The 18,425-nt window shown below is 36.9% G+C and overlaps 1 protein-coding gene across 3 annotated transcripts in view; it reads left to right on the forward strand.

Annotated features, from left to right (window-relative positions):
• Positions 1-18,425, forward strand: part of LOC150083000 (protein tweety-like) — a 472,105-nt gene that overhangs the window by 397,521 nt on the left and 56,159 nt on the right. For all 3 annotated transcript variants that reach the window (XR_016547147.1, XM_090376971.1, XM_090376972.1), the window contains exon 12: positions 6,666-6,767. Coding sequence is in view for 2 of the 3 variants with exons in the window: in XM_090376971.1 (XP_090233097.1) it covers positions 6,666-6,767 (102 nt within the window). In the remaining variant the exon portion in view is untranslated. The remainder of the gene's footprint in view (positions 1-6,665; positions 6,768-18,425) is intronic.

Consider the following 18,425-nt stretch of genomic DNA (forward strand, 5'->3'; position numbering starts at 1 on the left):
ACATGAATGGACAAGAATAATAGATAGTCATTCTCTGTACATCATTTTCTGCAAAAAACATAGCTTATCCTGAAGCAGAACTAAGACATGGGAATATTAGAATGAGCAGAAGCCTGAAAAACAAGATGCATGGTATTTCAGAGACTGCTGGGAGCCATTGTGGTACAAGTAAACACATGGGTTGTGTTAGGGTAGCTAAGAATAGAAACAGGTGCAGGTATACTTGTGTGTACACCAATGCTAGGAGTTTAGTAAATAAATTTGATGAATTTGAGGTATTGCTCAAAACATCAAAGGCAGATATTGTTGGGATATCAGAGACGTGGTGTCACACAGATATAAAGGATGCAGAACTGCAATTTGGGGAGTACAACGTCTACAGAAAAGATAGACAGGATAGGAAGGGGGGGGGTTATGCTATTAGTTAAGAAACACATAAAAACCAAGGAAGTGAAGCCAGTCGACATCGCTGGACAGTACAGTGTTGAGTCAGTTTGGTGTGACATAAGCATTCGGAGATCAAAATTGAGAGTAGGAGTGTGCTATAGGCCTAATGACTCTGATGAGTATAATAAGGAACTGTACAGGGAAATAGTGGGCCAGTAAATCAGAGAGTCTTATAATGGGAGATTTTAATTTCCCAGATATTGACTGGAATTTGGGGGCTGGTTACTCACACACTAGCAGGGCTTTTGTGGATTTATTGGATGATTGTTTTCTACATCAGCATGTTCAGGAGGCAACTAGAGGGAGTAATACTCTTGATTTGATTATCAGCAGTGATTCTTCATGCATTAAGAATCTGTAGATAAATGAACCACTAGGTGGCAGTGATCACAGTGTGCTGAAGTGGGATTTACTCAAAAGAGGTAACTACCATTAGGGGTAAAGGGAAGGGTTATTGCTTCCGTAAAGGCGACTACGATGGACTGAGACAGTATTTAAATTCTATACAGTGGGACCAACTGATGATGTTACCAACAGCAAATTCAAAATGGGAAGCATTCAAAGAACTTATCTTGGAAGCTACTAGGCTTTACATACCAATTAAGAAATATTGTTCAAGGTTTAGGCCAAAATGGATGTCAGATGAACTAATGAGGCATATGGCAGAGAAGAAAAATGCATGGGATACTTACAAATTAACACATGACACAGAAGCCTATGATAGATACAAGTTGATATGCAACCAAGTTACAAAGGAGGTTAGGCAGGCGAAGGCAGATTACGAGAAATCCTTGGCAAGGGATGCAAAGAAAAACAGCAAAGAGTTCTTTACTTATGTAAACTCTAGAAGGAAGGGAATGAATCAGATTGGTCCACTTGATATTGATGGGTCAACTGTTGATGATCCTGCTCAGGTAGCTAACAAACTAAATGAATATTTTGCATCGACATTCACACATGAGGAGTTATTCAGCAAGGGGAATGCCAGAGGTGTATTCAACTCTAGCAGTAAGCTACAGAATATTGAAATAACTGGGAGTAAAGTGGAGGAGAAACTGTTGAAGATAAACACAAGAAAGGCACCCGGGGTGGATGGGATCTATCCAGTTATATTAAAGGAGGCAGCAAAGGAAGTAAGCAAACCCTTAGCCATAATTATGAGAGCTTCCTTGGACTCAGGGGAGGTACCCATAGACTGGAAATGTGCAAATGTGACCCCAATTCACAAAGGAGGATCAAAGGCTGACACAAGTAATTATAGATCTGTGAGCTTAACTTCTGTTCCAGGAAAATTAATGGAGGCACTTTTTAAAGAAGCACTGCAGGATCATTTAGACAAGACTTCAGTTATAGCTCAGACACAGCATGGTTTTGTTAAGGGGAAGTCTTGCCTGACCAACTTGATTGGATACTATGATGCAGTCAAAAAAGAACTGGATGCAGGGAATAACTTTGATATTATATACTTGGATCTTAGAAAGGCTTTTGATACTGTTGCACATGGAAGACTGCTACACAAATTGGAGCAGTGTGACATTGGAGGCAAATTGCTGCTATGGATAAAGGGGTGGTTGAGGGGGAGAAGACAGAGAGTGGTAATCAATGGACACTGCTCATCGTGGACTAATGTTATTAGTGGAGTCCCTCAGGGCTCAGTGTTGGGTCCATTATTGTTTTCTGTATTTATAAATGATATTGATGATGGTATATTGGGATTAATGTCCAAGTTTGCAGACGATACAAAGGTTGGCAGGGTTGTCAAGGACACTACTGACACTATGCTGCTGCAACAGGATCTGGAAAGGTTGAGCAGATGGGCTGAGAGGTGGCAAATGAAGTTTAACATTGACAAATGTAAAGTACTACACATGGGAAACAGCAACCCCAGAGCAACGTATCAACTCTGTGGTACTACACTGACAGTGGTAGAGAATGAAAGGGACTTGGGGGTGGTTGTGCAGGCAGATATGAAGTTCTCTGAGCAGTGCAGACGGGCTGCAAGAGTAGCTCATGGAGTATTGTCAATGATATACAGGAATTTTTCCAGCAGGGATAAGGAGGTGATTATTCCATTGTATAAGGCAATGGTCAGGCCACACCTAGAGTACTGTATACAGGTCTGGAGGCCTCATTTCAAGAAGGATGTAGAGCTGCTGGAACGAGTACAGAGGAGGGCAACAAGATTAGTGAATGGAACAAAGGGGTGCTCTTACGAAGAAAGGCTTAAGTTTTGTAAATCACAGTGTCTGGAGACTAGGCACCAGCAAGGTGATCTGATAGAGGTGTATAAAGCCTTGAATGGTTTAAGCATGCTCAATGCTGATGGGATTCTTCCTCTAGCTCAGAAAAATCACCTGAGAGGGCATAAATTCAAATTGAGGAAAGACAGATGTAGGATAGACGTGCGGAAATTTGCCTTTAGCCAGCGGGTGGTTGGTTGGTGGAACAGACTTCCATCCCTTGTGGTGGAGGTTGATAGCCTAAATAAGTTTAAGGCTCAGCTGGACAGGTATTTTGAACGAACAGAGGGGTGAAGTGGAAGTGGGTTTTTTTTTTTTTTTTTGGCTGATGCTGCATAAGCTTGCTTTCTTGCATCAAATGCCTCTGCTAATGCTAATAACATGATCCCTTTTCACGTAATCTTTGATTTTTTAGCAGTATACTAGATAACAAGTTGAATTTTTTAGCACACATTTAAAATCTTAATGTTACCTGTCTGAAGAAACAAAACATTCTCAATGTCTTATTAGCTAAAACGTGGGGTGCTATATAGTATTACACCTGTACAGATACCTAATAAGTTCTCTATTAGACTACGGTGCTCTAGCTTATGATTCACCTTGTTGTTGTTTTGGTTTTTAGGAGCATTAGCAACTAAGGCCGTATTGCTCCGGGGATATGCGGTGGTCATTCCCTGACCTTTCCGCATCCTCTGTATTTGGTAGGCATGGGGCTCGAACCCCGGTCTAATCAAGAAGCATGTGCTATGCACTGCTGCTCCTGCTCACCTGGCTACAGAGCTGATTCAGCTTGATCAAGTGCATTAAAATGCCTAGCCACCATCCATCATAGTGCTTTATATATCGAATTAGGTGCCTTTTGCACCTGACCTGTTCAAAGCTTTTATACAGAAATTAATGAACCACTACTCCACCTTTGCAGGAAAGTATTGTTGCTAACCTAGAGGTCTCTGTGGCTGCGAGGTCAGGAGGAGGGGGGCAGCAGTAACACGCACTCTTTGAGTGGACCAGAGTTCAAGCTCCTGTATTGCTAAGTATGGTCGATCTGCCAATCTGCACTGGACCAGCATGGTAGATTATGGTCCATTTTTCCCTCAACATGAATCGATGAGGAGGCTTCCATCCTGCAGTGGATTGATAATGGCTGCAGTTTACCTCTTTTTACTGTTGTTAAACTGTGCTTCAGAAATTAAATGTGAACTTAAAGCATGGATCAAAATGTAAAATAATTATTTTTTAAAAATTATTAGTATTAGCATTAGTAGTGGCATGTGATGCAAGAAAGCCAGCTTATACAGCATCAGCCATAAAAGAAAAGAAAAAAACCTCTTCATATTTCAACTATCCCTATCCATCCAAAAGTTTGTGTAGTTCTTAATTGAATTTATTTAAACTATCGACTTCCATAATGACAGATGGAAGTTTGTTCCCGCAATCCACCAGTCACTGGCTAAAGGCAAATTTCTGCACATCTATTCTGCAACCGTTTTTCCTCAATTTGAATTGATGCCCCATCAAATGTGTAATCTCAGCAAGAGGAGGCTAGGCACCTAGCAGGTGCCTAGTCTCCAGATGCTGTAATTTGGAGAACTAGCCTTTTGTGGTATGAGCACTCCCTTTGTTCCCCTCACCCTTTCCCTTCTCTGTACTCATTCGACCAGCTCTACATCCTTCCTAAAATGAAGCTATGAGATCTGTATGTAGTTCTCCATTGCTTTATACAAAGGGATAATCACCTCCTTATCCCTGGTAGCAAAATTTCTGTATATCATTGACAAAACCCCATGAGTTGCCCTGGCACCTGTCTGCACTGCTCATGAAACTTCATATATGACTGCACAATTACCACAAGGTTGTTTTCATTCTCCCCTACCTTGAGTATAGTGCCACACATACTCTGTGGTTAGTGCTACCCATATGCAGTACTTTGCATTTAACAATGTTAAACTTCAGTTGCCATTTTCAGCCCATCAGCCTAACTTGTCTAGATCCTGTTGCAATAGCATATTGTCATTAACAGGCCTGATATATCTTCATCAATATCATTGATAAATATAGAAAGCAACAATGGGCCAAATACCGAGCCCTGGGAGACTCCCCTAATAACATTAGTCCATGAAGAGCAATGTCCGTTGATTACCACTCTCTGTTTTCTCTCACTCAACCAACCTTTTACCCATAGCAGCAACTTGCCCTTAATGCCATACTGTTCCAATTTGTATAGCAGTTTTTTATGTGCAATAGTATCAAAAGCTTTCCAGAAACCCAAGTATATGATATCAGAATTATTTTTTGCCTCCAGTTCCTTTGGGAGCACATCATAGTATCCAATCAAATTGGTCAGACAAGATTTCTCTTTAACAAATCCTTGCTGTGTGTGTGTGTGAACTGCTATAACTGAAGTCTTGCCTATGATCCTGCATTACTTCTTTTACCAGTGACTCCATTATTTTCCCCTAGAACAGAAATTAAACTAACAGGTCTTTAATTACTCGTCTCACTCTTTGATCCCCCCTTTGTGAATTGATGATGATGCATTTGCACATCTGCAGTCTGTGGGGACCTCCCCTGTAGCCAAGGATGCTCTCATAATCATGGCTAAGGATTTGTTTACTTCCTTTGCTGCCTCCTTTAATATAACTGGATAGATCATCCCAGGTGCCTTTCTGATTTTTAACTTCAACAATTTCTCCTCCACTTTGCTCTCAATTATTACAATCATTAAACTCCCTATTAGAGTTTGATAAGCTTCTGGCTTTCACTTCCCTACAGAAATCCTTTTTGTGAATGTAGATGCAAAATACTCTTCAATTTGTCTGTTATCTGAGCAGGACCATCAACAGTCAAACCATCAATATCAAGGTGACCAATCTGATTCATCCCCTTCCTTCCTTCCTTCTAGAGTTTATATAAGAAGTCTAAAAACAGTAAAGAAGTCTTTGCTTTTTTTTTTTTTTTTTACTCTGCATTCTTTGCCAAAGATTTCTCATAGTTTGCATCCACTTGCGTAACCTCCTTGGTGACTTGATTACAGACTAGTTTATATCTACCATAGGCTTCTGTGTTGCCTGATAATTATATGCTTCCCATGCATTTTTTTCCCTCTGCGATGAGCCTCATTAGTTCATTTAGGATTAAACTTTGAACAGTATTTCTTAGTTAGTATGAAAAGCCTAATAGCTTCCAAGATTAATTTCTTGAATGCTTCCCATTTAAAATTTGCTGTTGGTAAAATCAGTTGGTTCCATTGTATAGAATTTAAAACTGTGTCAGACCACTGTAGCCACCTTTGTAATAGTAAAAACTCTTCCCTTTACCCCTGATAGTAGTTATATCTTTAAGCAAATCTGACATCAGTACACTGTGGTCACTGCCATCTGGTGGTTCCTTTATCTGCAGATTATTAATGCAGTGATATATTGTGTTAATTTCAATATATTGCAGTGAATTAAATGATATATAAATAGTTTTGAGGATATTATTACTTCAAAAAAAAATTAATGCTGATTTTTTTTTAATGAATTTTTATCATTATCTTTAAATTCTTGTTTCATTTTTGACAATTTTGTTGAACTAAACTATGACAATCGAGTCAAAATAAGAAGAATTAATATTCAAAACACTTGTTTTAAATATTAATTTCTAAAGCTTCCATTTTTAAAAAACAAAACTTAAAATTTCATTAAAAAACCCACTACAGGGAGCCACGCATATTCAGGATACTCATTCTGAAAACTGTTCCTGTTAGAATAATTTGTAATGATAAACTGATTCTCGCTCTAATATATGGCAGATAACATATAGCCTGCAAGTGTAGTTTCTCCAAGAAAATGTAAACTTGAGAGATATAGATAAGTCATTGAAATAGTACTTAATTTGTTCTGTATATCTTTATTTTTGGTTATTGTGTGTTATATATCTATATATATATATTAGTCATTTGGCACTCATTTTAAAAATATCATTTTATATTATTAGAGAAGGCACAGCTTTCATGTTAGTTTCAGCAGCTGGAGCAGGCCTCCTTTTCACTGTACTTATTTGGGTGGCATCCCACACATGGATCCACATTCGTAAAAAGTAAGCATGAATTAACAAATTGCTTAACATCATTTTTAGTAAATTGGTGTAATTTAATGAAGACAAGTTATTTTAATTGTTAATTTAAATATTTGAATAAATCTTTACACATAACTGTCCCTTTTATTTTTTGTCTTTATTTGTTAATACTTCCATGTGCACAACTTTTAGGTTTGTTTGCTTGCTTATTCAATACAAGATATTAGTCATATTATTGTGAAAGAAAATAATGTGACTTTTAGCTTTGTTGATAACATAATTGCTTTAAAACTTAAAGTGAGAAATATCTTAATTTTTGTTTTTTGTATTATATATTGCTTTGAGAAGGTTTTTAAAATGAGCTTAACTAAATTGATAACATTGACTCTCTCAAATTTGCCTCTTTTACCCTTACAAATAACTGATAGGGGTGACCACTTTAGCACTCCTAAATTTCTAAATGGTAACAAGCTTTTGTGTGTGGCAACTGCTAGAAAAAACTAAAAGTGTGTATAAAGTCAGCTCAAAATAATTTTTAAAAAATCAGAATATGCAAGACATTCTTTAAAGTAATTTTTAAAAATCTGATTGATGTGACTGGCAATGAGGCTTGATTAAATTTTTAAGGCTTTAATGAAGGGGAAAAAAAAAAGATTTAGTTACAGACTTCTGGAATCATAATCCTTCATTCAAGTAAAGGTCTATATGCAGCCCTCCGATGAAAAAAGAGGAAAAAAAAATCCAAATATAAAAATAACTGCATTCCTGAAAAATTCAGATGAGAATAGAATGTCAGGAAATACTCTTATGTAAGTTGATCTTATAGTAGTAGCTTCTTCCTATTGATGTGAATTTCTCAAATGGTGGATCTGCAGCATTTGATAACTTATGTAGCAAATTAGGGAAGTGAACTGTCATGAATGCATTTATTCCCAGCTGCAGACAGAATGCAAAATTTAGTAAACTCCACTTTTCTGCAACAGTGAACTGGTTTGTATTAAGTTTACTTTTCTTCTACCTTGCTTGAGACGGACACACACACACACAAGCTGATATATATAATAAAAAAAAAAAAAAAAAAAAAAAAAGGGATAAAACTTGGGTTCTTCAAAACAAAAGAATATCTCAATAACTTCCATTATTTTTGTACTGATAGTCACATTTATTATCATTATCATAAATTGTCATTTGGAATTGTCATTTGGAGAGCAGAGAGACAATTCTGAAATGATGGTAAAATGTTTCATAGTTTTAACAGTATAGGAATTTAATAAATTTGATTTCAAAATTTATTAAATTCCTAAATTTATTCACTCGGGCCTACGTGAAAAGTATTACTTTTATGGGGGCCAAATAATATCAATAACCAAAAACTGGAAGTGTAAGTCTTATAGAGAAGAATTATTTTGTCACTCTTAAAAGTTGAGGAAGAATGCTTCAGTAAACTGAGAAGTTTGAAAGCCTTACACATTATGAGATCGTATGGTATGACAAGAGGGATGAAAGCATTCTTTCAAAATTCTTTGAATGTGTTAGTACTTGCAATAACAGAATTTATAACATAATAATCAGACTAGAGTGATGACTAGTGCATAATTTTAAAGCAATTTTTAAGCAAAGAGTTTTTAAACAAGTTATTTTTGTTGAGCTAGAGTGAAAGGAAAATCAAGATGGGATTAGAGTTCATTGCTGTGAGCTGAAGAATAAATAACTTTATAAAGTTTAAGACCATCTGCATAAAGTTTCCATTAAATGTTAGAAGACAGTTGATAGATCATTAATGTAAACAATAAATAAAAGTGGGCGTAAGGGTGAGCCTTGAGGAGCACACAATAATTGATGAAGTGTCATCAATTATTACAGATAGCTAATGATTGATAAGCAGTGAATCAAACAAACCAGTAAAGGAAGGGGGGAAGTAAGGCCTTCCTACTGGATTTATATGCTACTTGATTTATATTCAAGTAGGCCTTCCTACTTGAATTTATGTGCTTGCTAGAAAATTAAGTTATTAAAGTCAAATGCATGCAAAATATCAAGTATTAGGGAATGGATTTGATTTCCTTTGTCCAGATTAGTTCACAGGAAATGAGAGAAAAAGGCAAGATTTTAAAGGCAAGATTTTCTATGAATAAAAGGCATTATTGATAAAAAGTTGAAGGAAGGTTGAGGCTTAGTAAATGTATGGGCAAAAGCAAATATAATGGAAATAACAGTAATAAACAACTTAATTAACAGGATTTTGAAACTCTTAATGGGGACAAACTCCTTGAATGACCTGAATAAGAGAAAGCAGTTCTTGTTGAAATATAAAATACTTTATCCAGTTCAAAAACTGAAGTTAAATCTATTTTTGAAAAATCTTAACACTATTTTTGAAGAATCAAATCTACAAAGGAATGTCTCACTTAATTTAAGGAACCCAAAGGCAATTGTTTTGCCACACCCTAGGGTACTGAATAGATTTGGAAATAAATGAACCACTAGGTGGCAGTGATCACAGTGTGCTGAAGTGGGATTTACTCAAAGAGGTAACTACCATTAGGGGTAAAGGGAAGGGTTATTGCTTCCGTAAAGGCGACTACGATGGACTGAGACTGTATTTAAATTCTATACAGTGGGACCAACTGATGATGTTACCATCATCAAATTCAAAATGGGAAGCATTCAAAGAACTTATCTTGGAAGCTACTAGGCTTTACTTACCAACTAAGAAATATTGTTCAAGTTTAGGCCAAAATGGATGTCAGATGAAAAATGCATGGGATACTTACAAATTAACACGACACATAAGCCTATGATAGATACAATTTGATATGCAACCAAGTTACAAAGGAGGTTAGGCAGGCGAAGACGGATTACGAGAAATCCTTGGCAAGGGATGCAAAGAAAAACAGCAAACAGTTCTTTACTTATGTAAACTCTAGAAGGAAGGGGATGAATCAGATTGGTCCACTTGATATTGATGGGTCAACTGTTGATGATCCTGCTCAGGTAGCTAACAAACTAAATGAATATTTTGCATCGACATTCACACATGAGGGGTTATTCAGCAAGGGGAATGCCAGAGGTGTATTCAACTCTAGCAGTAAGCTACAGAATCTTGAAATAACTGGGAGTAAAGTGGAGGAGAAATTGTTGAAGATAAACACAAGAAAGGCACCCGGGGTGGATGGGATCTATCCAGTTATATTAAAGGAGGCAGCAAAGGAAGTAAGCAAACCCTTAGCCATAATTATGAGAGCTTCCTTGGACTCAGGAGAGGTACCCATAGACTGGAAATGTGCAAATGTGACCCCAATTCACAAAGGAGGATCAAAGGCTGACACAAGTAATTATAGACCTGTGAGCTTAACTTCTGTTCCAGGACAATTAATGGAGGCACTGGTTAAAGAAGCACTGCAGGATCATTTAGACAAGACTTCAGTTATATCTCGGACACAGCATGGTTTTGTTAAGAGGAAGTCTTGCCTGACCAATTTGATTGGATACTATGATGCAGTCACAAAAGAACTGGATACAGGGAATAGCTTTGTTATTATATACTTGGATCTTAGAAAGGCTTTAGATACTGTTGCACATGGAAGACTGCTACACAAATTGGAGCAGTGTGACATTGGAGGCAAATTGCTGCTATGGATAAAGGGGTGGTTGAGGGGGAAAAGACAGAGAGTGGTAATCAATGGACACTGCTCATCGTGGACTAATGTTATTAGTGGAGTCCCTCAGGGCTCAGTGTTGGGTCCATTATTGTTTTCTGTATTTATAAATGATATATAATATAATGATATATAATAATATATAATATAAATGATATATTTATAAATGATATATTGATGATGGTATATCAAGCTTAATGTCCAAGTTTGCAGACGATACAAAGGTTGGCAGGGTTGTCAAGGACACTACTGACACTATGCTGCTGCAACAGGATCTGGAAAGGTTGAGCAGATGGGCTGAGAGGTGGCAAATGAAGTTTAACATTGACAAATGTAAAGTACTACACATGGGAAACAGCAACCCCAAAGCAACGTATCAACTCTGTGGTACTACACTGACAGTGGTAGAGAATGAAAGGGACTTGGGGGTGGTTGTGCAGGCAGATATGAAGTTCTCTGAGCAGTGCAGACGGGCTGCAAGAGTAGCTCATGGAGTATTGTCAATGATATACAGGAATTTTTCCAGCAGGGATAAGGAGGTGATTATTCCCTTGTATAAGGCAATGGTCAGGCCACACCTAGAGTACTGTATACAGGTCTGGAGGCCTCATTTCAAGAAGGATGTAGAGCTGCTGGAACGAGTACAGAGAAGGGGAACAAGATTAGTGAATGGAACAAAGGGGTGCTCTTACGAAGAAAGGCTTAAATTTTGCAAATTACAGTGTCTGGAGACTGGGCACCAGCGAGGTGATCTGATAGAGGTGTATAAAGCCTTGAATGGTGTGAGCATGCTCAATGCTGATGGGATTCTTCCTCTAGCTCAGAATAATCACCTGAGAGGGCATAAATTCAAATTGAGAAAAGACAGATGTAGGATAGACGTGAGGAAATTTGCCTTTAGCCAGCGGGTGTTTGGTTGGTGGAATAGACTTCCATCCCTTGTCGTGGAAGTTGATAGCCTAAATAGGTTTAAGGCTCAGCTGGACAGGTATTTTGAATGAACAGAGGGGTGAAGTGGAAGTGGGTTTTTTTTTTTTTTTTTTTTTTTCCTCCCTTGGCTGATGCTGCATAAGCTTGCTTTCTTGCATCAAATGCCTCTACTAATGCTAATGCTAATATAATAAACAGCATGTTGGCTAGTGTTGATTTCAGGCTCAGAAGAAGTTATCCTATCTCCAAATTAAAATTCCTAATAAGAAAAGTTTTGATATACAATGATACAGTAGAGTAGAATAGATATGCAGAAAATTACTATCCCTGTTTGCAGTGTGGAATGTACTATGTGTAGTGACATCATTGTCTTTTCTGTAAGAACAAATTGTATGCAAAAACTGTTGTAAATGAAGAATTACAACTTGTTGTCAAGAAATTTACTTTTCTTAACAAGTTCATTTATTGTAAACAAATCTCTTGATAAAATAATATTGTATTGTATTGTAAGAAACTAAGATATAGAATAAGAGTTCAGAAATTTTAGCAGTTATGTTAAGTATAGTAATAGATCAGTAGTTGCTAAGCTTAACTTTTATCACTGTTTATTATATATAAGGGTAATGTAAGCCTCTGAATGCTGAAGTGTAACAACTGTGCAAAAGACAGTAATTGAAGAGGTTTGTAAAAATTTGTATTAGAGAGAGGAACTACTTTTCTTAAAGAAAAATGCAGGTGGAGAAATGTCAGGACCAGGATTGGTGAATTATTTAAGATAAGAAATAGCTGACTGGGATCTCATCAATAGTGAGAACTAATCTACTAAAGCAGGCATTCGTTTTAGATTTAAACTGATAAATGGGAATAGAACATGGGGATGAAAATCACTAAAATTTCAAGTTCTGCTTATATGTCAAGTATAAAATTTTAAACTTGAATTAAAGGCATATGCTTAAGGTTAGAAGAACACTAATTAATACTGATATATTTACAATTTATTACATATATATTTTAATATAGCCTTTTTGCTACCCATTTTTTGAAACTTTGTTCTCCTGAACTTTGTTTTCCTAATTTCTGAAAAATAGGTAGCAAAAAAGATTAGTTTTGCCAAGAGGATAGTTGATTGAGACATTTGAATCATTAGTTAACACATGTTAAGTATATATGCTAACATAAATGTGTATGAGTACATATCATTGTATTTAAGAAATAGTTATTAATATATTTGTATGTGTAGTTTATTTTTTGTGGTCCATGGCCTTTACTTCAAATATGAAAGTTGTACTGTGATGCCTCAGCTTACGAGATTAATTAGTTCCAGAGAAACATCCCTTATCTTGAAACTCTCTTCAAGTAACTGTGGAGTCCTGAGTACTGACTGAGGGTTGTGGAAGCTCAGAAATTCAAAAAAGTGTGGTTTTGCAGTAAAAAGTAATGAAATTTATTTGTTTAAAATAATAAATTAGATCATTTTGATGTTGAAGACTGGGGCTATTAATCCTCTATGACTGAAATAGTGTGGTCTCCTTGTAATAGGAATCCGACTTGGTCTATTTGGGTTTAACAGCTCATGCAAAATGTAAGGTTCCACTGCAGCATCCACAAAATTGGTTGACTTGAAAACCCTATGCTAGAGTAAATCTGTTTCTCCAAGCATTGTCTTTAACTACTCTGGTACTGTAATGACCTTTGTAATATTTTCTGCTGTTAATCTTGTGCTGGGGAACTTCCTCTGATTCAGACACAACAGCTTCATCAGTGGCTTCTGTTTTTTTCCTCAGAAATAGAAATTATTGATGAATTTTGATCCATAGGCTGGATAAGAGAGGTGGTATTTGTTGGAAGGAACTTAATGTTGATAAAACCCTGCTCACAGGGAATGGTTTTGATAAAACTGTTCCCTTAGTTCTGGACAATGCAGGAGCATTGTCCAGAACTAAGATGGCTTTTGTGCTGTTTCTGCTCTTAAGATATCTTTCCATAGCTTGATTTAAAATAATTTTTAAACCAGTTATCAAAAATATAACTGGTGACCCATACATTTGACTGCTCTTAAAAATTACAGGGAGATATGTCTTATTGAAGTTCTTTAATACTCTGGGTTTTTCAGAATGGTAAACTAAAAGTAGTTTCATTTTAAAATCCCCAGAAGCATTTGAGCCAAGCATCAAAGTAAACCTGTCTTTTGAGGCATTTTTGTCCCAAAACAATCCAGTTTCATCAAAGTCCTACTTTTATATCTGTGAAAAACCAACCTCTGCTAGCATTGAACACTGCATTAATCACTGGTTGTTGCTCTTTAAGTCTAGAGAAAATGGGTTGTTTACTGATATTTGTCTTTTACCGTTTATACTTGTTTTTTTATACTTTGACTTGGTGACCTAATTCTTTAGGCTACTGGAAAAAAAAAAAAAAAATTTATTTTTTAATGACCAGGTTTTGGCGCATTATAGCCTTAGTTGCTAATGCGCCAATAAAACCCAACAACAAACAAACAAACTAGAGAAAATGGCTCTGACTTTTCTCACTAATTAACTCTTAAGTAGCCTCCCTCATGTTGCTTTCTTTGAATCCATGAAGATAATTCTGACTCAATTTTGTTTACAATTTTAGCATGTTTATGAATTATTTTGGTCTTCTGCCAACTCTTATTTTTCTCTATTTAATAACAGAGTATGAACTGTTCACGCTAAACCTAAATATTTAGCAATATCAGCTGTGTACCTTCTGTTTTCACTGCTCTAAATAATTTTTAATTTACTTTTTTAAATTTAACATTTTTCTGAATATCTCTAACTTTCTTACACTGTACTGATTAGTTTTCTTCAGTTTTCTCCATATTTATAAAAAAATTATTTTCAAAAAACACTATAAATCTATTGAAGCTTAAAAAAATATAAGAGAATCCCCAAAACACATCTGAATAACATGCCATGTTGTAGACAAACTGAACTGAAGTTCTTGGCACCTGTGCAGTAATCTGCATTTAAACCTTTTGTCAGTTGGCAGCTTCTTTACAAATCTCATAAGTCTGAAGCAGAGGACCTTGGAAAATTAATTGGAACCAAGAATAAAATCTCATTGGCCTGAAACCATGTAAATTGAGGCACCACTGTATATGCATTAATTGGGAAACACTGCAGTAGAGTATTATGTGGGCAACAAGGAATGACTTGGCAGCATAATAAATGTCTCCCATATATGCATATAGTATAACATCAATAAGAGCTATAATCAGTAATGTCACAACTTTGCCTATGCCTGTAGGTTTTAATTTTGTGACCTTCTACAAAATATCACAATTTAAACTTATAAGAGAAAGAAAAATAATAAAGAGAGAAATAATAAAAAATCAGAAATAATGGACTTAAAAGAAGTAGACTGGTTTTTAAAACAGATTTTACTATAATGTATAACCACACAAGATGCAAAGGATGATTAAAAAGGGAGGGAGCTCAAAAGTTGACCTCCCTTTTTAACAGCAGAAATATGATTAAGCATATTTGATAAATGTAAACAAATATGATGAATTTGAAGAGTAGTAGTAGTAGTAGTAGTAGTAGTGGCACATGATGCAAGAAAGCAAGTGTAGGAGCTTATGCAGCATCAGCCAAAAAAAAAAAAAAATCACACCATTCCCTCCAAATGCCTGTCCAGTTCCTCCTTAAATTTATTTAACCTATCAACTTCTACAACGACAGATGGAAGTTTGTTCCAGCAATTAACCACCCGCTGGCTAAAGGCAAATTTCCGCACATCTATTCTACATCTGTCCTTTCTTAATTTGAACTTATGTCCCCGTAGGTTGGTAATCTGAACAAGTGGAAGGATCCCATCAGAATTCAGCGTGCTCAACCCATTCAAGGCCTTATAGACCTCAGTCAGATCACCGCGCAGGTGCCTCGTCTCCAGCCACTGCAATTTGCAGAACTTAAGCCTCTCTTGGTAAGAGAATCCCTTCATTCCCCTCACCAATCGTGTTGCTCTTCTCTGTACACGCTCAAGCAAATCTACATCCTTCTTAAAATGAGGCCTCCAGACCTGTACGCAGTACTCAAGGCGTGGCCTGACCATTGCCTTATACAGAGGGACAATCACCTCCTTTTCCCTGCTAGCAAAATTCCTATATATCATTGACAAAACCCCATGACCCGCCCTAGCAGCCTGTCTGCACTGCTCAGAAAACTTCATATCTGACTGCACAATTACTTCCAGGTCTTTTTCATTTTCTACCACCTTAAGTGTAGTACCACACAGTTGGTACGTTTCTCTGGGGTTACTTCTACCCATATGCAGTACTTTGCATTTGTCAAGGTTGAACTTCAGTTGCCACTTCTTAGCCCATCTGCCCAAATTATCTAGATCCTGTTGCAGTAGCACACTGCCATTACTGTCATTAACAACCCTGCCAACCTTTGTGTCATCTGCAAACTTCGACATTAAGCCTGATATACCTTCATCAATATCATTGATAAATACACAAAACAACAGTGGACCCAACACCGAACCCTGTGGGACTCCACTAATAACATTAGTCCACGAAGAGCAGCACCCATTGATTACCACCCTCTGTCTTCTCCCACTTAACCATCCTTTTATCCATTGTAGCAACTTACCCTTAATACCATTCTGCTCCAATTTGTACAGTAGTCTTCCATGCGCAACAGTGTCAAAAGCTTTCCTGAAATCCAAGTATATGATATCAAAATTATTTTTTGCATCCAGTTCCTTTGTGACCACATCATAATAACCAATCAAATTTGTCAGACAAGACTTTCCCTTAACAAACCCATGCTGTGTTTGAATTATTGCTGCAGTCTTGTCTAGATGATCCTGCAATGCATCTTTAACCAGCGACTCCATTATTTTACCCGGAACAGAAGTTAAACTAACTGGTCTGTAATTACTCGTGTCACCCTTCGATCCACCTTTGTGAATTGGGGACACATTTGCACATCTCCAGTCCGTGGGAACCTCCCCTGAGTCCAAGGATGCTCTCATAATTAAGTCAACAAATGCAGTTATAGTAAAATGATTGAAAACATGGCGCCACTCAGAAAAAACAATGCAGAATTTGACCACGACGAGTACAGTGTATACAGGACGGAACAGAAGCGGGGGGGGATTGGAGAGGAGTAATGTTCTTGGTTTAGAGGCATATAGAATGTAAGGCATGCACCCAGATGATGTGGGTGGCCAGTGAGAGTCAATTTGGTGTGACTTAAGCACTGGAAAGACTAAAATGAGAATAGTCTGCTATAGGCCATATGACCGTATGAATGCATGGGTGCTGTATGCAAACATTCAAAGTGATTACAACTGCTTGGATATATATACTTATATATGTATATCTTCAACTTTTTTTTTTTTTTTTTTTTTAGGTCCTAGCTGCCGAAATCCCAGGAAATTAAGCGGCAAGACCTGCCAGAGTAACTTAAGTCTATTGGGTTCCTGGTCTGCCTCCACAGGGTGAAAGTTGGGCTTCAGCAGGAGTCCAGCGGCTAAATGACCAGATGAACAATGGTACACGACACCACACGTACAGTTCCCACCCACTTTTAAATCTCTAACTTTTCCTGTCAACTGATTCACCCTCTGTAAACTATGCAGAGATGGGGGAAACCCCTGGTGCCGTTTTACCCTAAACACACTTTACACTTTAGGCGATATAACTGTGATGAATATAATGAACAACTATATAGTCAAGTGAAATGGGCCAGTGAATTGGAATGTTTTCTAATGGGAACTTTAATTTCCACTGGAACTTGTGGATTGGTCACTCAAACAATAGCGAAATTTTCTGGATTTATTAGATGACTGTTTTCTGCAGCAGCATGCTAAGAAGGCAACAAGAGAAAAGAATACACCTGATCTGATTATCAGCATTGACTTTTTATGCATTAAGAATATCCAGCTAAAGGAACCACTAGGTGGCAGTGACCATAATATATTTATCTTGGATCTACTTAAAACATCTGGTGAGTATGGGCTTGGCACACCCAGAGTCCTCAGCTGGATATAATAATTCTTCTCTTTCTTGGTGATACCTTTTGACATATCTCTCTCTCTCTCTCTCTCTCTCTCAGAGTAACTTGGGAATTATTTTATTATTTTTTTTTTTTTGGCTGGTGCAGCATAAGCCTCAGGCTTCCTTGTACCATATGGATAATAAAAATAATATAATGTAGCTGCCAAGGTTAAAGGGAAGGCAAGTACAAACCAGTAAGGTCACTAAGGAGGGGGTTAGACAAGTGAAGGAAGATTATGAGAAGTCCTTGGGTAAGAATGCAAAGAAAAGTAGCAAAGAATTCTTTCTTGTATTAACAATAGAAGGAAAACGATGAACAACATTGGCTCACTAGAGAAGAATGGCATAACTATTGGTAATCCTATTCAGGTTTTTGACAAATGAAATATTTGTTCATGAAGAAGTGTTTAGGAATGGGAACACCAGAAGTACACCAAGTTATATTTGGGAGTCAAATGATTTTTTTTTTTATAAATGAGAAGTAAAAGAGAAATTGCTGTAGCTAAAAGTAAATTAGGCACCTGGGGCTGATGAGATCTATTCAGTTATATTAAAAGAAGCAGTAAAGAGATAATGAAACTCTTGTTCATAATTATGAGAGCATCCTTAGATTCAAGAGAGGTTCCTATAGATCGGAGGTGTGCAGTGTGTCTCCTATTCACAAAGGGAAGATAAAAGGGCAACATGAGTATTTATAGACCTGTAAGCTTGACTTCTGTTCTAGGAAAAATAATAAAATCAGTATTAATAAAGTACTACAAGAATATCTTAACAGGAATGGAATTGTACAAAAATGACAGCATGGGCTTGTTAAAGGTAGGATTCTGTCTGATCAATTTGATTAGCTGCTATGATTCAGTAAAAGGAAACTAGATACAAATAATAATTTTGACATCATGTATTTAGATTTCAGTAAAGCTTACACAGTTCCACATGAAAGACTGCTGTACAATGTGGATCAGTGTGGCATTAAGGGAAAGTTGCGGCTATGGATAAGTGAGTGACAGAAGGCAGAAGCTGCTGATAAATGGGCACTGCTCTTCTTGGACTAATATTATT

Source organism: Mastigoproctus giganteus, chromosome 7 (assembly GCF_048544385.1).
Source record: "Mastigoproctus giganteus isolate SK-2022 chromosome 7, ASM4854438v1, whole genome shotgun sequence".
Taxonomy (NCBI): domain Eukaryota; kingdom Metazoa; phylum Arthropoda; class Arachnida; order Uropygi; family Thelyphonidae; genus Mastigoproctus; species Mastigoproctus giganteus.